This window comes from Camellia sinensis, chromosome 9 (genome assembly GCF_055761805.1).
Source record: "Camellia sinensis isolate YWXY chromosome 9, ASM5576180v1, whole genome shotgun sequence".
Classification (NCBI taxonomy): domain Eukaryota; kingdom Viridiplantae; phylum Streptophyta; class Magnoliopsida; order Ericales; family Theaceae; genus Camellia; species Camellia sinensis.
Genome location: NC_138969.1, coordinates 124,172,446 through 124,194,269, shown reverse-complemented (window position 1 = coordinate 124,194,269; position 21,824 = coordinate 124,172,446). Strand labels below are relative to the sequence as shown.

At 33.3% G+C, this 21,824-nt stretch overlaps 1 protein-coding gene across 1 annotated transcript; it reads right to left on the bottom strand.

The window, feature by feature from the left end:
- Positions 1-6,406: 6,406 nt before the first annotated feature.
- LOC114315961 (uncharacterized) lies at positions 6,407-7,099 on the bottom strand. The gene has a single exon (XM_028262593.2). The coding sequence runs from the start codon at positions 7,097-7,099 to the stop codon at positions 6,407-6,409; it is 693 nt and encodes a 230-aa protein (XP_028118394.2).
- Positions 7,100-21,824: the final 14,725 nt, after the last annotated feature.

The window sequence follows — 21,824 nt, the reverse complement described above, 5'->3', positions numbered from 1 at the left end:
TCTTGGCCCCATTGCACTACACCTCCAAGCACAACACCTCCATGGTTAACCTAAGCACCTAGGAGCTCATTTTCAGAGGTTGAAGAGTTCCTATTTTGGTCCAGAAGCTGCTGGCCTTCTTCTCTACAAGGGTAAGTCTCTATTTCCCTCTTTGTAGCCTTATTTTGCTTCATAGTTTAGCTCTATTTGCAAGCACATTTAGGCTTTTTTATAAACTGAAAAAAGTCTTATTTTGATCTTCTAAACATATTTGTTTAAGGCCATTTTTCTGTTGGGGGTCATCTACCCCCTTGCATGCTTCATTTCCTCTTGTTTTGAGCTATGCATTAGAGCATTTGTGTTGGCCTTGGTTTGGCCTTTTAGCCACTGAAATCCAGCAAATTTTTAGTGGCTAACATGTGTTTTTGAGCCTCAAAATCAGAGAGGGGTGACTCTCTCACCCCTTGTTTTGTTTACTAGCTTGGTTGGCCTTACAAAGGAGCCCCTATTTGCATGTTTCAAAGCCATGTTTCAGGCCACTTTTTGTGAGTTTTGTGACCTGCATAGGCTCTGTCCAAAGCCCTTTTTGCCATGTTGAATGTCTATTATGCATGTGTAGAGTAATCCTCTTTAAAGCCTTCCAAAGGGGCCTTTACTTGCATACTTCCTAGACTCATTTCGGGCCCTTTTCAGTGAGTTTTAGGGCCCTCATAACCTCTTTCCAGAGGTAGTTTTGCCATTTTGTGTGTCCATCATACATGGGTAGAACAACCCTCTCATTGGCCTTTCAAAGGAACACTTCATTCTAACATGTGTTGACTGAGTTTCAGTGGATTTTTGGTCATATTTTGGCATGCCATGTTTCTGTTTTTGGCTGGTTTGGTGGCCCCTCTTGTGCTTCATATACATGTAGTGTAAACCATGCTTACTAGCCTATGTTGCATGTTGTTTTGGCCCTTCATGTTAGCACTTTTTGGCCATGTCTTAAACTGATTTTGTGCATGTTTTGGACTCCCTTAACTCTGTTTTTTGGTCTCATGGTCGAATGATGCTTGTTTTGCATGCTTGTAGTTCAATATCCTTGCCTAGCTTTGAGATTTGAGGTCTATTGCATGCATATACTGAGGTGTTTTCATGCTTTGGGGTCATTATATATCATATTTCAGATCTTATATGAATGCCATATTCTCATGATTTCCACTCTTTAAACGTGTTTGAGAGTTGTGCATAAATGCCTCGTTTTCGGTTTATTGCATGAGCTTCGTTTCTTTGCATGTTGAGTCATCATTTTGGGCCATTTTCCCACTATTTCAGACCTGCCTAGGGTCTGTTTGGGGCTGGTTTTGCTATTTATACATTGCTTTGTGTACCTCTAGTGTAACCCGTTTCACTAGTTTCGGTATTCGAGCCATCTTGCATGCATTGTGTGACATATTTGCATAACTCAAGACCATTGTACATTATGTTTCAGAGCTGAAAAATGTGTGTTTGCATGCCATACTTCATCCTTTGCCATGCTTAGTTAGAGTTGCATGTTGTGCCTTAGGATCAGTCCTTTGCATCCGTGCATGTTTGCATGTATTTCGATTGTCTCATTTCCATCATATGGCCACTGATGTGAGTGTGGCTGAGGTCCACTCATATTGGTGTAAGTCCATCTTGCATTTGTATATGCCATTTAGTTCATGTGCGCATGATAGTCTTCGTAAGTGCATTGTGTATGCCATGTTATGTCACGTGCATTGTGTATGCCATTTTAGCCCATAGCATTGCGTACGCTAGGTTGCATGTTAGTTGCATTGTGTATGTCATCTCATTGCTTTGTGTTTAGAGTAGGGTTTAGTCCGAACACGGGAAACAAGGGACGTTTCGTACTCCAAGTGACGAAACGTGCCTCGATTCTCGGTCGCCGACACTCTTGACTGTCCATGATAGAGTTGTTGGCTTTACTTGCTTATATGTGCATTCATTTCACATCGAGTCGTGCAATTCGACTTCTCGGCCATCATGCATCGAGATGCATGATTGGTGGCACGAGGATCGAAGACTACACTCCCTTGAGCTTGTGCAAAGACGAGGAGAGTGGTCATGCACACATTTTTTGAAAATACATTGCCTTTTCTCTCTCTTGCCTTTGTTGCAGAAAAACCAGAAACCAGAGGTGGAAACTGGTCAGCCGACCAGATTTTCTGGCAGGCCGACCACCCTCCTTGGTCTCCACCACAAAGAGTGGTCGGCAGGTGGTCTCCCATGCTAATAACTGGTCGGTGGCCTTCCCAAGGTGGAGTTTCAGCCTTCTGGAGCTTTGTGCAAGTTTCTAAGATCAATTGCAAACAAAGGCGAGGCGAGGCGAGGCATCGCGATGGAATTTCCCGACAAGGCGACCCGAGTATTCATGCATCCTTCATTATTCGGAACAGAGCTGAGGCAGTCCATTGCACGTAGCATAGCCTGCTAGTTTACTTTGCTTACCTAATTCATTTGTTAAGTAATTAGTATTGTGTAATAATTCATTTTTTATTTTGGTGGTGTAATATTCTTTCAAACCCTCCGAGAGAGGGCCAATTGTTGTAATAAGTGTGCGTGTGTGTGATGTATATCTTCCAACCCCACGTCTTTCTCCCTTTTATTTACCAGTTTATGATGGTTAGTTTAGGGCATGTTTCAATTAGCATACATATGATAGCATGTTTGCATTCATTCATCTGTCTTGCATGCACCGGGCTCGGCGCATCATACTAACTGCATTGTATTTTAATTCCGAGTTGAATACTTGTTAGTTGTAGCATTTCACATGCCATCTTTAGAATAGCCGAGCCTATTGTAGTTGCATTCCTGTATGTGTTGCATTAAGCATTTCAGTATAGTTAGGATCATGCATGGATTTCTAACATAGCTTCTGTTTTGGCTTGGAGTGCTCAATAAGTGTTTATGCTTTAGCATCCTTGCATGTGTGTGAGTGACTGCCATGATAGCATGCTTACCATGAGGCTATGTACTTATGTGATATACCTGCCTGAATGCCTATGGGTGAAGGCTGGATTATCTGAATTGGAATAATGCATTGACTGTGAGTTTTAAGCCCACTTGAGAGTGGCAAACCATCACGTTTTCTAAGCCCACCTGAGGATGGCAAATCCACGTCTTAGCCTACTTGCGGGTAACACCATCAAACCATTTTCAAAATAAACAAACATGAGATGTGTTGTTCCAATTCAGGTGATCCAGTCTATACTTGTATGTTGTGCCCATCACGTAGTAAATCTAGGCTAATAACCGAAATAAGAATGCATAATGTTTTCAAAACTCGATATCATAGTTAATAGAGGCCGATCTTTGATCGGGCGAGCGGGGGTGCTCACGAAGTGACCTTCCCCAATCGTACCCAAGTTCCCGAGCCGGGGCAACTTTGGTGATGACGGACACGTGGCCTTCGGCACCAGTCAGGGTTTCCTAAATTCTCCCAAAATAAAATATTTAGGTGGCGACTCTGTATCTGGCAAAGCAGTCCATGTTTGGCACTTCTTTCTAAAAATTTGTTTTCCAAAACGATTTGCCAGATTTGGACTCTTTGATGATTCATCGGTCTTGCATTGCACTCTGCGAGATTAGATATAGGACTGTGACTTTTGAGTCCGAACTGTAGTGAGCCCAATGAACAAAACGGGATTTCCCTCCCGGGACGTTCGAGGACGTCTACAGCCGACCTTCAATGAAGCCCGGCTGGGCCTAAATAAGGCCGGCCGTGCCTCAATTTTATGCAAAATCTTATTTTGTGCTCTGAAGTGAAAACAGTACAGACAGAGTTATTCTGAACTCTCTGTTTGTCCCTTTCACACTTCTTTGTCATAGGAAAGCCTCAAGAGAAGGTTGGAATCATTTCCAAAACCATCAATGAGCAAGTTGATTGCTTGACGATTTCGGATACAATTTGGACAAAATTCAATAAATGTAATGAACGACAACCACCCCTCCCTCCTATCATAGAGTGAACTCAAAGAGGGTGGTAGAGATGCTTCAAGATTCATCAAAACATCATGAATTGACGTAAGACAACCCTTGACACAATAGGTTCGACATAACGTTTGGCCGAACGTAAGCAATATAACTTATTTTCTTTATGTGGGCTAGTTCATTTTAAGCCAAATTCATTAGTATTTGCCATCCTTTAATCCATTAAGTCCAAGATTATTGTTACGTCCGCTAAAGATTACATCCACTGAGTGAGAAATATATCAAACGGGAAGTGATTCTCAACATGAAAAAGAGACTACGCCGTTGACAATGAACCTCAGTAGAGATTAAGCCATTAAGCATAGATCTCTAGTTCATGTTTTGAATAACCTTCAATCAATTGAAACAACTCTCAAATGAAAGAAATGAATGACAAGTTGATTATTAAAATGAGTTTCTTAAACATGGAAATTAGTTAAAGAAAAGCTAAGAACAATATTCAACAAGCTATGTATGCAAACTTACGAGACAACAAACAAACTAATCAAACCATGAACTATTTAAACAACCTAGAACAACCCTAAAATAGCCCTCAAAAGATGAAAAATAGTGGCTCAAAGTGCATGAAAAGAGCCTAAAAAGCTAAACAACAAAGAGAGAAAACATGGCTAGTATGTAAGAACAAGAAGGGGTGGCTAGCCCCTCCACTTTAAAACTTCAAAGCATGATTTTTAGCCTCTTTTTAACTTTGAAAATCAATTTAGAAAGCAAAGAAAAAGAGTGTAAAAGCAAGGGTTGAGCTATAGGTGAAGGTATAAGAAAGAGTGTTAACTCTCTCTACCCTTTGGTAGCTCTCCAAACCCAAACTTAGACACTTAAAGGGAGATCAAAACAACACAAAACTACAAGAACTAGATAGTAAATGATAGAAATGAAAGCAAGAGAAGGAATAGCAAGCTTATACCTCTTGACAAAGGTAGCTCTTTGTTTGTGAATCAAACTAAGTCCAAACACACTCTCAAGCTTGAATTGTGATGCTCAAGGCTCAACCAAGGTTCCTAGGCTAAGGTGTGAAGGTGTATATGGTGTATGGATATGGGTTCAAGGTGGTAAGCTTGCTCAAAGATTGCTTGCAAAAGAAGAAGGAGCTCTCAAGAAGGTGTATAAGCTTTTTAGATATTCTTCAACCCTCAAAACAGAGATACAACTTCGTTTTTATAGAATTTGAGCAAGAGGGGTCATAAATATCTTCAAAAATGGACAGCTGGTGGGCTCCCACCCAGGACAGTGTTTCTCGTTACTAAGGCACAACCGGCCATCAATAGCCATGGTTGGCCCTCAATGAGGCACAGCCGGGCTTCAATGGGATCCCCTGTTTTTCTGCTTCAGACTCAGAATAGGGTGGCACAATGTGTACAAATAGATTTCCTAGGTATAATCAATGGGAATATGGGAGGTTTGGAATTGTTTCAGAGCTTAAACATGGCCCCTTTGTTGAGACCTCGAACAACGCACAACACCACTTTCATCATCGAGTGTACCGGGCAAAGCGCTCGAGCCTTGCGGGCAGTCAAAAATGGGGTGTCTACATAAGTGTTCAAGTCAAATTCAAGTTCCTAGACTGTCCTTTCCTTTAACAAACATACTTTGGTCAGTCACTCACAGTCAATTCATAATCAAAATCAAGTCAAATAGAGATTCTATCAATACAGGTCTTTCTAAATCACATTTAACAAAATTTTGCCTCATCATTCTCTTTAAAATGCAGTCCTATCAGTCACAATTATGGGTACTTAGGCAATGGTTTCTCAATTTGGTCTATGTTCATTAGTTCCTAACTATAATATATTCCCATATCTATTCATTTCAGTATAATTCGGTTTATCATGCTTAACGGTTCATATTAAATTGTCCCGATACAGTTTCAAACATTTCCATAGCATAGGTTATATTCCAAATCTATTGAGTTTTAAGGGTATTCAATATTTATCCATCAATTCTATATTCCATTAATTTCACATTGGTAACAAGCAGAGCATAATGCATGAGTTCATGATTCTCATAGTTTAGCTGATTCAGTTAACACAGTTACATCTTGCATATAAATAAGAGAATACCTGTATCAGTTGTCTTAGTGTTTCGGCAGTTTTTTGACACTAAGGTGTAAACCCTTCCCTGTCTAAGATTACTCTCCTCTAAAGCAGTAGTTGCATTTGTTTTTAGTACCGGAGTAGGTCTAGTTATACTAGCAATGAGTCTATCAGTATTCGGATGAGCTTGTGGGCATGATTTAGCTAAATGTCCTTTTTGTCCACATCTAAAGCAAGCTCCTGATATACAACGACAGATACCCAATGTTGTTTTCCACATTCTTTGCAAATGGGTGTGCCGTTGTTTTTATTGTTTCCCCGACTTATGTTGTTAATAGTGTTTGCATTTGATCTTTCATTCACGGATATCATGGAATCTCCAGTCATTTTAGCTCTCTATTTCTTTTTTTCTTACTTTCTCCTTCGGTTGTTGCTGTTGACTTAGACATTTTCAAGGCAACAATATTTGCTTCAGACATCAAGGCCCTATCAAGTACGTCCACATACTTTACCAATTTCAAAACATTTACCCAGTCAAGCACTTCGACATCCAATCCACCCTCAAATTTCCTTGCCTTTTTATAGTCAATGTCAACCATATGAGGTGCATATCGGGCTAACTTAGTAAATTTTGCCTCATATTTGGCCACAGTCATATCACCTTGTTTTAGTTGTTCAAATTCTGATACATTTCTATCTCGAATGCATTGCGGGAAGTATTTTTCGTAGAAAATTTCTTTGAACCGATCCCATGTCAAGTCTCTATTCTCATCCCAGATGAGCATCCACCATCTTCTAGCTTCTTCTTTTAAAGTAAATGTTGCCAACAAAACTTTATGTATGTCAGTACACGGGAACACTTCAAAGATCTTTTCAGTTTCAAGCACCCAAGCCTCAGCTTTTAGCAGTTCAATACCCCCCAAATATTCAGGTGGCTTTATTTTCTTGTATTTTTGTGTAAGAGCAATGATGCCATCATTATTTAGCTCAATTTGGACTGGAGGCGGCGAAGGAGGCACAGGTTGTTGCATTTGCTCTTGTTGTTGTCTCACTAGTTCAGTTAATACTTCCACCATTCTTTCTAACCGATCTATTCTTGCATCTGAAGATTCAGTCTCATCTGTATGTCATGTGTTCTCCGTCGGTCTATATACACGTAGGTAACTATAAACATAGGAGAAGAATGCTGATAGATCTCATGTTCATATAAGTCACATATTCAATATCGAAGTCAAATTATAACCAACTTCTTTGCTTATGTTATCACATAGTCACGTACTTTCTTATTCATGCTGGAACAGTAACCATGTTCATTAAAATCAAACTTGCATGTTAATTCACCTAATTCCTTTATTAATGCTCATGGTTTTCATTTTCATTTCCTTATCAGACATGTACAGAAAAATGCACACATACTCACACATGACTATGTAATGTCCCTATGTCTTTTCTAGGACATCCTATAGCTCAATTGGACACGTGTGTGGGTAAATTAGCTCGTGCTTTGATACCATTCTGTCACGGCCCAAACCCGCCCCTAAAAGTTTAGCATCATAACCGACCAATAATCTGTGATTACCAAAGGCCTTCCTATAAAAATAAAAATAAAAATAATCAGGGCTAGCAGAAGCAATATACAAAAATACCAATGGTCCAATGAGCTGTGCATCTATATGAACAAACATATACATATATAAATGTTAATTTACCCACTTATCGATACATAACTTATAAAATAATATCTAATACAAAACATATGCATGTGTCAAAAGTGTACATCATGATCAAAAGCCTGACAATGGCTTTCCAGGCCTAGTCCCAACTCAAAGGCACACAAAACAACTCGATAAGCTTCAAAACGGTGGCTCAAATCAACTAAAGACCCCTTCTAGGCTTGCCCTCCAGAACGCTCACCTATATATATATATATATATATAAACAGTGAGCTAAAGCCCAGTGAATAATATTAAATTAAAGGGGTTAGTGAACGAATTCCAAATATATCATATCCGTAAAACAAATCATGACACAATCATTCATATCAATCTCATATCAGAACATAATTGGTACATCTCACAAAACATATCACATATCGTCTTCTGACTAGAGTAATCGGTTCCGGATATTGATTAAACACATATTACCACAATGAAGTGGCTAACGAGATCTCGTATCACATATATGTCATGGACCCGCATTTACATGTCGTCTCCCATGACTTTGGACTATCTGTGGATGCCATAATAGATTCACAAATAGTACATTCGTTCGCATGATCAAAATAGCATTTCAAAAATTATAACTTATCGATAACAGTTAAAACACGAGTCATATCAACATATCTTTACAAAAATGTTACTCACAGCGAGCTTCCAGAATGGTTGGTCAAGCAGTCCTTGACTCGTGACCTACAATCATAAATATGCACAGCACGATACACAATCATCTTCAACATATTTAGTTCACCTAAGCTTTTAAATATGGATGACTAGAATTATGAATTAATTAGATTGTTAATTTCCCTTAACCTCTAATTCAAACATGTTTAGCCATGTATTAACCAAACTAATTAAATATAATGACCCTAATCATATACAAACCCTTATTAAGTTCACTAGTTACACAATTAAACTTAAATTAGGCTCATACACATTAAATTACAATTATTTAGTCATATTTAAATTACTGAATCAGAAACTCATAAATATATAAATTTCGCAATTCAACTTCAATTTCAAGCAAATCAAGGCTCAAAACCTTTCATAAACATGTTGAATTTACCATCTATAGCTTCCAACAAATTCATAACTTTAAATTGAAGCTTAATTCCATGAAAAAAGATCAAACCCTTGAATTTCAAAGCAAAAACATAGTCCATGCACCTTAGAGTTCCAATCTTTGAAATTCATGGAGTTTATTCTTCCAATTTTAACAACCATGCAAGAAAAACAATTTTATAAACATATTTTCATAAATCAATGCCATGCATGTGGAGGGATAAGCTCAAAGTCTACAATTTCTTCCTTAATTACTCAAGAACAACTCTAAACATGCAAGATTTCTTCTTGATTAAATTTAAATCCTCAAAATCCATGATATTTCCTTCAATCTTGAAAACCCATGCTTGAATTGCAAAGTATATAAATAAATCTTCATGAAATCATCCATTCATGACAAGTTTAAAAACTAATTTATCTTATTCCTTCAATTTGAGACATATTCATGTTAAACTCTAATTCTCATACCCAAAACTTCTATCTCATGCATGAAGTCATCTCAATTCAACCTATATTTTAGAAGATGGGGAGTGGATTTACCTTGATTTCAAGAATTGGGAATGAAAACTCACCTTAATTTGATGATTAATGAGCTATCTTCTAGTTCTCCCTAAGTTCTTCTTCAATGTTCTCCCTCTCCCTCTTCTTTTCTTCTATTCTTTCTCTTTGTTGAATTCTCAAAGTCCCTTCCCTTCTCTCTCTATGTGTATAGTGTAATGAGAAAAGATAGGGATCATGAAAAAAATTTCATGAAACTGGTCATGAAAAATTTATGACCCTTTGATTACCTTGATTAGTGTGTGGTGTTTTATTTTAAGTGTAATCCAAGGGTCATAAATCTTTCATGATCATTTTCATGAAAGTTTTTTCATGATACCTAGCATTGCTCTAGTGTAATAGCTCCACCAAACCAAGTACTCTCTCTCTTATTTGTTGTTTATTAGAGAGATAAAAGGATGAGTAGAAGTTTCATATAATTACCATTTAATATTAAACTTAATTCATCCAAAATTAATAATTAAATTAAATTAATCCTCATCACAATAAAATCTCAGTTACACTAAATTAAATTATACTAATGTGTATCAAGCTCTAATTCCTATTCAATTATTTAATTCCAACAAATTAAAATTAGCGAATTAGACGGAATCAATTTTTAATTAAACTTTCTGATTAACTCTAAAAACTCCAATTAACAAATCCTTGTACTCAATTTTGATTTCTGAACCCATTTATGTCGTTAATTTCAGTTTCAAAGCCGAGCTCACAACGGATAGTTTCTCAATTTAAACAGATATTTACAACGAATCAAATTAGATAATTCACAATTAATCACTTGGCACATGTCATAATTAAAATTCAATACATAATTAATCGCTTATAATTACGATTAACATTTTGGGGTCGTCACAATTGCGTTTCTAATGATAGGTCCCAGTGGATTGCGCTTCTAATGATGGGTCCCAATTTCCTTCTAGCTAGCACCTTGTAAAGTGGATTGCACTTCTAATGATAGGTCCCAATATATTTGCAGCTAGTACTTGGTAAAGTGGTGGCATTGGCTTGATAAAGCCCAAATTCTATTATTGATGGGAATGTCCTTTCAGATATGTATATATATATATGTTGTGTTATGATGGGTGTCCAATTGCCTCTTTGTGCTTATGGCCAGAAAATGTGGGTGATGTGCTTGGAAATATATTATGGACTAGTGATAGCTTCTTGTGGTTCTAGTAGGTCGTTTGATGTTTTTGATTATTGGAAGTATTTACGGTTTATATAGCATGGTAGGTATTGAATTGTAGTATGGTTGTTGAGATTTCTTCCATTTATCTGTCAAAGCGAATTCGTGTATGATTATTGAGATAAATTTCATACCTTTGAAATTGGTGAATCTTTTAAATCATTAAAGATGAAATAAAAAGATAATGAATGATCCTTTTTGAAATGTTAAAGAATGACTGTTGAGGCAAAATATATTTATGTATGTATATTTTGGATAACGAAAAAATGACCTTATCTTTATATGTATTATGTGGAGTATTCATGATCTTATGCATATATAAAGCTATATTAATTAGAATTATTGGGATCCTTATTGGACTATATGTTCATCCCAAGTTATTAAATTTTTTTCACGTGCAGGCACGAAGGATTTCATTTGAGTTGAGAGGTTTCCTCTTTTTTTTTTTTTTTTTTTGCCACTGGGTCTTTTATATGAAGGTGGAATGCCATTGTATTTTTATTAAGGGTTAAAACCTTTTTTATTCATGTAATTGTAAGCCTAAGGACACTTATATCATTTGTAATTATTGGTGCATCAAATGCATATACGAGAAGAAATTTCTATTATTAAATCTTATTATGATTGTAGCTTCCACATTTTTTTTTTATTTATGAAAGTGAATAATGATGATGGATATGGTAATGTGAAATAGGTTCTAAAATACGGGGCATTACACTCTACCCCAAAACAAATAAGCCCAAGGCTATACAAAGAAAGCAATTAAACCTACGAGCCTTTGTGCTTCAAAAACACATCTCGAGCCTTCAACGAGGCAGAGGTATATAACTAGTACCTAAAAAATATTTTCGACTAAGGGACAAACACAATTGCCCAATAGAGATAATATTAGCAATGTATATAAGTGATAGCATGAGTATGACCATGAATGCAATGTGATGCCATTTCATGCCAAAGGTTTTTCATTTCTCATGAAGATAACCATGCGAGTTTTCCCCAAATGACTCAAGTTCCATCAACGCCAATTATCAATTATTAAACCGTAAATTATATACTGAAAATCTCTAGGCATGTTTCTACAAATAGTGTAATATAAAACTACCAAAAATATCCACATTATCTGGCTATTAACTAGAAGGGCAATTGGACCTGCTCTACGGGGGTTTCTAGACTTTCACCAAGGACCTCAAGCCAATTTAATTCTATTTGCAAATATTTTCTACACATTCCATATTTAACCATGTTATTTACTTTAATACTCCAATTCAAACTCCAATTTTCTCAAAAAGGATGTAGTAATATACATGGGAAAACATGAGAATGTCAATGCAATGCATGATTTACAAATAGTTTTAATTTTCTTAGTTTCCAATTCATTTGTACAACAATGCAATTATCCACCGATTGCCAACAACAGTTATCTCTATCAAAAGTATTCCATCAAGGCAATACAAGAGCATAACTAACAAAATTTTCAATATTTTTCATAATTCCAATAATTTCCAATACTTTTAATAATTCCAATACTTCCATCTATTCTTCACAATTCTCCAATAGTTCAACTACCAAATTCACCTTTACAATTTTTTAGGAAATCTAGGGCTTTCTCAATTTAAGTTCAACACTCTGAAATTTATACACTATGAGTCATTTATAGAAAAGAATTTTGAGAATTTGACAAAAATGAGAACAAACCTTAACTTTTATACAGTATAAATCATAAAAACCTTCAAATTCTCCAAGTAATCATAACTACAAAATATCACATAACCATGATAAAATAAATATACAAGAGTAATAGAGTCCCTACCTCAAACTAGAGAGGGAGAATGAAGAGCACAAAATTTGAAGGTGCTAAAACGGGGCCTTTTCCCAAAATAAGCTAAAATACCAACCTATTTTCCAAACTAGGCCTAGTTTGGACGGATTTCCCAAAATAAGCTGAAACACTATTACAAACCACGCTTTCACCATTTTTGTGGCCCTGCTGTCACGACCCAAACCCGGCCCTATGGGTTTAGCACCGTAACCGGCCAGTAATCCGAGATTACCGAAGGCCTGCTGAACAGTAATACAGTAAAACAGAGTACAGGGCCTGGCGGAAGCCAATACAGTAAATAAATAGTGTCCATTGAGCTGTGACAGTCTGTATGCGAAAAGGCTTTTCATGCATTATACAAAACGGTACAGAACAGTATACACAATATTCACATCCATATAACTAGGGACTCAGCCCCTAGTAACAGTGCCGAAAACATTCCGTCTGTACAACACGGTATACAAAATTAACAGTCACACAGTACGGGGACCTAATCCCTGTATAACGGTACAGTAAACAGTCAGTCTATACAAAACAGTTAGACAGTACAGAAGACAGGCGGGGGAAAATTCTAAAACACCCCTAAGCCTTAACAGTAGGCTCGGAACCTCGCAGTGAGGCACGAAGGCTGGCTTGACAAAACTGGAGTAACCCTGACGCCTCTAGCTGCGGTCTGGTGCCTGTACACCTACATATATATATGAGCAGTGAGCTAAAGCCCAGTGAATAACATAAAGCGTAAAGGGGTTTAGAATGAATGTCCTTACAGTAATGAAAACAGTTCATTTCAATCAGTAATTCAGTGGCTCAGTACAGTAAACAGTCATATGTGGTACATCCATTAGCATAACAGTAACAGTAGGTCTTAAAAGACCGAACAGTAATGATGGCCATCAGTCAGTAAACAGTAGTGGCTCCACGAGGGAACCGACAGAGATCTCTGTAACAGTAACAGTAACAGTAAACCGTAGGTACTAAGGATGCCACAGTACAGTTCAGAAATAAAGGACATACATTCATTCAGTAATACCAGTTCAGTAAACAGTTCAGTTCAGTATTCAAAAGATATCAGTTGAACATATCTTTACACAATTGTTACTCACAGAGTTCTGGGCTACAGTATGCTAGAGCGTGTCTCCCCAGTTGCCAACCCTACACAGTTCACAAGTTGAACACACACTAAGCTACACAGTTGGGAAATAGCATAACTTAATCCCTAATTTGCCTTGGTGTGTTCTACAACGATATCCTCATCAAGATGTCTTAAACTAGGCCTAAAAATGCCTAGGATGGGATGAGGATGCAAAAATGCGATCAGAAAACAGTTACAGAATTTTTCAGTAAAACAGAGTCCCGCTCGAGCTCAGGTTTCCCCGCTCGAGCGTACAGGCAAACAAAGGTACACGCTCGAGCGCAAACTTTCCCGCTCGAGCGTACTGTAAAAGTACTGGATGGGTGAAATCTCCGCTCGACGCCCGCTCGAGCTTGAGACATGACTCCGCTCGAGCGCCCAATACTCCGCTCGAGCGGACTGCAAAACAGTGCAGAGATATGCTGGTTGCTCGGATTCCACGCTCGAGCGTAAATTTCCCCGCTCGAGCGGAAGTGCGAAATCTGGAAAACCCAGATTGCACCTCCAAGCTCAAACTCAAGTTTAAATGCATCAAAACCGATCCTCTTGGGCTCATTTTCTGGAAAACTCTTATAAACACATGGGGTAACATGATTCAAAGATCAATTCGAGAAATCAAAGCCCAAGGGTGTTTAATTCAAACCAATTTCAAATCATTTTCCAAGAACATTCTTCAAACATGACATGCATGATCTCAAATCCTTTTCAAAGCTTCAATGCTGTTTCAAAAGAGCTCAAACCTTCAAAAACAAGATGAACTCATGGAGTATGACCAAAAGATGGACATGCATGTGAGGCATTATGAACTACAACCTCAAAACTTCAATATATGTACATGCATGCAACAATTAAGCTACAATTCACCATCTAAACCATGTTTGGCTCTACACTCCTTCAATATGACAGAAATCATGCAAGATTCAACTTAAAACATGAATAAGAAGACAATGGAGCTACCTTAAGTCTTGTATTTCAAGAAGGGAGCTCAAATATGCAATCACTTCAACAATTTCTCAAGCAATTCTACAAGCAAAATTGAGATGAAAACCAACTCCTCAAGTCTCTCTCTCTCTAGGGTCGGTTGAGGCTCAAAATGTGAGAAGAAGTGTGGGTTTAATCAATACGTGGAGTGTTTACAAGGCTCATGTGTGTGTGTGTGTGAGTGGCCCACTAGTGGCAAGGTTGTAATTAAATCCAACTCTTTAATTAGCTTATTTAATCTAATTTAATCATACCTAATCAATTTTCAGATAATTGTACAATAAAATCACGTAAATTACGAGGGTCACAGAACACTAATCGGTTTCAGATTCGGCCGCCGATAAGGCCTTCAATTAGCAGTTTAAACATACGAACATGAACAGATAATCATACAATCAAACAGATAGAATGAAATTAACTAACATATACTCAGTCAATTCAGTTCCAGTTTCAGTCAGTCAGTTCAGTACTTTTAATCAGTTCAATTATCGGTCAGTTATCAGTCATTAATCAGTAATCAGTATGAGGGTTGTTACACCTGCCGCGGAAAATTTGTGAAATCGTAAAAGCGTGAAATTTGTGAAATCGTAAAAGCGTGGTTACAAACCACGCTTTTAAGGAAATCTGTTTTTGTGAAGAAAGTGTGGTTAGAAACCACGTTTTTAAATAAAATTGTTTTGTAACCAAAATATAAGGCAAGTAGGGAAGTAGCTCAAATGGTAGTGTTCCTCCTTTCTATAGGAGAGGTATGGGGTTCAATCCTTTACATCTCCAAACTCTTGCTTTTTTCAAATTCAATTCAATTTTTTTTTTTTTTTACCTCCCACTTACTCTATACTTTATATATTTATTATGTAATTTTTTTTTATCAAAAAAAGTAAAACATTTGTTTGGTTAACTAATATTTATAATAAAAAGTTATATTTAAAATAAAAAATAATTTTTTTTAAATTTTTTAATATTAAAAAAATATAACACATAAATGTATGAAATATAATGCACATTAAAATAAATAAATAAATATTTATGTGTTGTATTTTTTTAATATTTTAAATATATTTTTCAAATGTTAAAAAAATTTATTTTTTTATTTTAAATATATAATTTTTATTATAAATATTTTATTTTATTTTATAAATATATTTTTAAATATTTTAATTTTTTTTGTTATGTGTTTGGTTACAATTTGAATGCAAAGTTTTGAAAGTAGTGTGGAATTTCAAGTTATGTGTTTGGTTATGAGGTTTGAAAATAATTTTTTCATTGAATTTTTTTTTTAATTTTAATACTTTAAACTCAAAACACATTTCCACTAACTCATATCATAACCAAACACATAACTCAAAATTCAATTAAAAAATTATTTTCAAACCTCATAACCAAACACATAACTCGAAATTCCATACTACTTTCAAAACTCTACACTCAAATCGTAACCAAACACATAACAAAAAAATTAAAATATTTAAAAATATATTTATAAAATAAAATAAAATATTTATAATAAAAATTATATATTTAAAATAAAAAAATAAAATTTTTTAATATTTAAAATATTAAAAAAATACAACACATAAATATTTATTTATTTATTTTAATGCGCATTATATTTCATACATTTATGTGTTATATTTTTTTAATATTTTAAATATTAAAAATTTTTAAAAATTTATTTTTTATTTTAAATATAACTTTTTATTATAAATATTAGTTAACCAAACAAATGTTTTACTTTTTTTGATAAAAAAAATTACATAATAAATATAAGTATAGAGTAAGTGGAAGGGGAAAAAAAATTGAATTGAATTTGAAAAAACCAAGAGTTTGGAGATGTAAGGAATTGAACCTCATACCTCTCCTATGAAAGGAAGAAGAATACTACCATTTGGGCTACCTCCCAACTTGTCCTATACTTTGGTTACAAAACAATTTTATTAAAAGCATGGTTTCTAATCACGCTTTTTTCACAAAAAAAGATTTCCTTAAAAACGTGGTTTGTAACCACGCTTTTACAATTTCACAAATTTTTCGCGGCAGGGCCACAAAAATGGTAAAAGCATGGTTTGTAATAGCGTTTCAGCTTATTTTGGGAAATCCGTCCAAACTAGGCCGAATTTGGAAAATAGGTTGGTATTTTAGCTTATTTTGGGAAAAGCCCCGCTAAAACAACGATCAACTCTTGTGAAAATGAAGCTCCTGACAAGTTCTACACTTTGTCCCAAAGAACTAAGGTGATATGGAGGTCTTAAAGGGGGTGGATCAAATGTTTTGTATATTTTGGTAAAGGTTTTACAGGCAGAGGGAAGAAAAGATTTTGGAATAGAAAGAGAAAGAAAATAGAAATGAGAAGAAAGAGAGAAAAAAAAATACTATCAGATTTTAGTCAAAGAGATTGATATAAGAGCGATCAATTGCTCCAAATGAAATCGATTGGCCATCAATCGGAACGTTCTGTTGAAAACTCATTCAAAATAAATTAGCAGAGCAATCGATCACACTATTAGGGGCAATTGATCACCCTAGTGTGATCGATCTCCTTCTGATTGGAGTATTCTGCTTGAATTCAACCCAAAATCTTAATGCGATCGATCGCTAACCAAGAAATTTTGTTCAAGAGGGCTAGAATACACCTTCAACCAAGCCAAAACTCAAAATAAGAGATAGGAAGAGAAATAAGATAATCTCCAAAATGAATATAGGCAATAGTTAAGTCAAAAGAATCAATACAAGTATGCAAAAGAGCCAAAAGGATCAGGTCTTAATCCAAGCCGTTACAAAGGGGGTGTCCAAAACACCCCATGTGGGCTCGAACCTGTAACTTCTACATAAGAGTTGGGGAGCATACTCCTGTGGTACAAAATTATGAATTAATAATTATGTATTAATTATGAGAGCTATCTTTATATTTTTTAATCATATATTTTCAACTTAAGTCATTCACGTTAATTTTATTTTATTTTTTTATTTAAATTTTATTTTAATCACATTGTCATGGTAGTAGCTAAAGTATTTTAATTTGTTGACAATTTACTAATATATAGGATATATTTTGTAATATTTTACTGTTGCTAAAAAAATAAATTAAATTATTTTTAAAAATGTAAAAACATTTTGCTACAGTAATTTTATATAAAAAATTATAAAATGAACCATTTAAATAATAAATTGGTGGATTCTTATTAGGAAACGAATATAAGAGACAAAAAAAAAATGAGATTTATGGGTCAGTCCTATTAGATTTACTTATAAGTTTTTTTTTTTCTTTTTTCTTTTTCACTTATCAAAATCTCAAAAAAAATTGAGATGAAAAAAGCATTTTAAGACTTATTGATGCATTAAAAAAATATACATAACTTAAAAGAAAAAAGAGGGTAAACTACAAAAACACCCCTTGAGGTTTGATTAAAATACAAATCAATCATTCCTTGAAATTTTTAATTTCATAACAAATTGCCCATTTTATTAATATATCAGTAAGTCAATTAATAATTTTTAATGATGTTATAAATATGTTTTAATTAATAATTTATATAATTTTATTATTATGAATTTCTTTTTTTTAGTTAATTCTGTTAAATAATTTTTTTTGATAAAGTAGTATTTGGCTTCGTTTGGAAAGTGGGTTGACTTTTTGACTTTTTTGACTATTTTAGCTTGAGGTTAAAAAGCCTAGTTTGAGAAGGGCTTTTGATTTTTTTAGCTTTTTTGACTTTTTTGTGAGAGAAAGAATGTGATGATTATGGGTTGGATGTGATGTTTTGTCTTATTGGGTTAAAAAGCCTATTTTATTTTTTGTGACTATTTTAGCCAAAAAAAGCCTCCAAACTAACTTTCCAAACGGAGCCTTTGTAATTTGTCAAATTATAAGAAACAATTTGTATTTTAAACAAATTTTAGAGGGTATATTTATAATTTACCCTATAAAAAATTAAGTCAATGACATAAGATTAATCCGTAATTTATTTCAAAAAATAAATAAACAAATAAATAAAGTATACTCTTCAGTTCCACGTGTCTCCATTTAGAGAAAGGTTACATGGAAATTTGGTGAGATTAACAACAACCTTATACATAACACTAGTGGTAAACTCGTGCTATGCACGAGATTGATTTATAGTATATAAACTTTTTAATAATGTATCAAGTTCTAAATTCGGTCATAAAATTATAATCATAATGAATAAAGATCATCTTCTCAAATTTCATAAGTAAAGAAAATAATTTAAAAGCAGATATGCACAAAATGTTATTATAATTCAACCGATTTATTTTTCTTGAAATAATAAACTTAATTTCTAACTAATGAAATAATACTAACAATAAATAAGATATTTCTCAATAACCCTAATATCTAAAGCATATATATGCTAAAAAGAATTACTAATAAACTGAATGCCATAAATCTATCTATCTATATTTGTTATGGGTTTATATATATTTTTAATTTATATATATGGTTATAAATATTTGTGAGTTTGTAATTTTTTTATCACTTTATGCCAAATATATTTTTTATTTTTAAAAATTTAAAAATTGAAAATTTCTATTTAATGCTTGAAGCTCTTGTAAAAAAATAAAAATTCAAATAAAAAAAATAAAAATTTTAAATTAGATTTGTTTAGATAGGCTTTAAAAAAAAAAATTTAAAATTAGATATTGAGAGATAAAATAAAGATTTTAACTGAACATATAGGATCAAATTTGTTAATTACAAAAGATTTTAACAAAAGCGAGATAGATCAAATTTGTTAACTTTATCTATTTGTATATCAATTTTTTTTTTACGTTTATTTAAAAAAAATAGAAATTAGGAAAATTAATAAAGGAGACTTGAGAGAATACCAGTAGGAAAGAAAGTGATTAAGAGTTAGTATTAAGGGTTTGGTGGCCTTTCATGTTTCATACTACATTCTTATAATATATAAGAAGATAAAAGAAAAGGAAGGGATTGAACATCTTATAAATATTTTATTTTTATTTTTTCATATGTACCAAAATCACACATTAATATAAGTAATTTTGTCTTTCTTATTTGGTCCTTAGTTTTTATTATTATTATTATTATTATTATTATTATTATTTATTATCTAAGATTAATGTTTTAACCATTTGTCACACATGACCTCAAGCTAAAACTTTAGCAAGAAAGAAAAAACAATGGTGTGCTCATATCTATTGGACTAAGAAAAAATTGTGCCAAAAAAAAATTGAAATACAATTAACAACAGTGAACACTCAAATATAAAAACTCTCCATCTCATATACACCATTTTTATGATTCAAGATTCTAGTTATACACACACACACAAAAAACAATAACAAAAACAAAAAAATAAAAAAAAAATGGAAAGAAAGAAAAGGACAACAAAAACAGAAGTGTTCTCTTTATATAGTAGTCTTTGATAAGTTTCTTATTGACATATTGTTTTAAGACTCGTTGGCCATATGTGCTTCCAAACTAAAATTTCTTCCTCATGGTAAAACTTTCTAATTCCTCCATAGAAGCCATCTATTTGATCGTTCCAGTAATTCTCGATTATCCTTCTCATTTATTGTTGTTTGTTCTCCTTGTGACTTAGGAGCATTGTTTGAACTTCAGCACTATTGTAACTTGTAAAATACTAAATTTTCTCAAATATAAGAAAAAGAAAAACATATACAAAAAAAGAAAAAAAATTTGACAGATTGCTTTATTGATATGGAATACAAACACACAAAAATTCTATGTAAAGCAATTGTTTTGTCTATATAATAAGTGAAACATATAACTCAAAAACTTGGAAAGGAGCTTAAAAAATAAATAAAAATAAAGCAATGACAACCTCTGTTGTATCATATATACCAATCTCTAACTTTCTTACGGAATGGCCATCTAGGTAGTACCAATCTAACTTTCTTATGAAATGACCATGGAGGTGATGGTGACAAATAAGGGCAAGTTTTTTGGGAGAGAGATATAGTCATATTCTTATTTTTTTATAAGAAGCAGTGTGAGATTGAAACAAAAATGTAACTATATATAAGAAGGGAAGAGAGACATGTGAGAGAGGAAGGCATGTGAAAGGAGGTTACTTTAATTGAGATAAAGGAAAGAGGTGATAAGAGAGTTTTAAATTTTTTAATTTATCTAAAGTGATAAATATATATTTTTTCTTATATATTTCATGTGGATTTTTGTCTCTCCTCTATTTTGGTTAGAAAAAACAGGGTGAGAGAGGAAGAAGTGCCACCTCATTTTTTTAATCTCTCAAAATTATGAGAAATTAGGATTAAATAATTGATAGTCTGTGAGCTTCCACTACATTTGCTTTTATAGATAGTATAGATAGATAGATAGATAGATAGTATAGATAGATATAAATATATACGTAAAAAGATAGATATCAAATCTAATTTGAAAAAAGATAAAAGTAAAATAAACATCCTTAAAAAAAAAAAAAAAAAAAAAGAAGAGAGAGAAATGTGAGAATTCAGTTGTTGATAATCAAAATTTTTAAAAATATAAGATATTTATGAGAGATTATGTATGAGTAGAAGATAATTTAATTTTTGTTATATCGAAATAAAGGCATATATATTTTCTTGAATAGTAGCAAAATAAATTTACTTTTTTAATAAAGTTGTAATAGAATAAAATATATTTAATTTTTAAATTGCATGCTTGATGATAATTTGTTTTTTTTAAATATATTGATAGAAAATTTTAAAATTGATGGTAGTCAATTGTTATCATTGTAGCCAAAAAGAATTTAATAGTGGTCAATCATTAACCAATAATTTTGGATAAAATCATGGATAGTCAATAAAAAAACAACACTTAGCAACTTAAATTTTGTAAAAATTAAAAAAAAAAAAATTGGAAAATTCAGAAAAAAAGTATTGGAATTCCACAAATCATATAGTTAAATATTTTAATTAATTTTAAAATTTAAATGTTAAATCCAGTAATATTATGCCATGTGTAATAATTCAAAATTTAGATAATACACTAATAATTTAGATAAAATTTAAAGATTTTAAAATTTTAAAATTAAATATTGTTAGATGTACCAATCACTTTAAGCCAAATATAATTTTGTTTTCAAAAATTTTAAAATTAAGAAATTGTGTTTAAGGTTTGAAGCTGTTGGCTGTGTTTGTGTTGTTAAGTGGGTGCATATTGGTTGTAGATGATCCGAAGAACTCTCATTTGAGAGAGCTTAAGGAGCAAAAGTGAGATTAACTTTATGCAGAGCTGATCTTCTTGATTTCGAGAGTTTACGCAAAACCATTAACATGTGATGGTGTGATAGGCATGAGATAAAGTAAATTAAATTAAATTCAAGATGTGATGAGTTTCGAATCTGAT

Excerpts from the sequence above, each read along its gene's own strand:
- LOC114315961 (XM_028262593.2), bottom strand. The coding sequence starts at position 7,099 with ATGGTGGAAGTATTAACTGAACTAGTGAGACAACAACAAGAGCAAATG.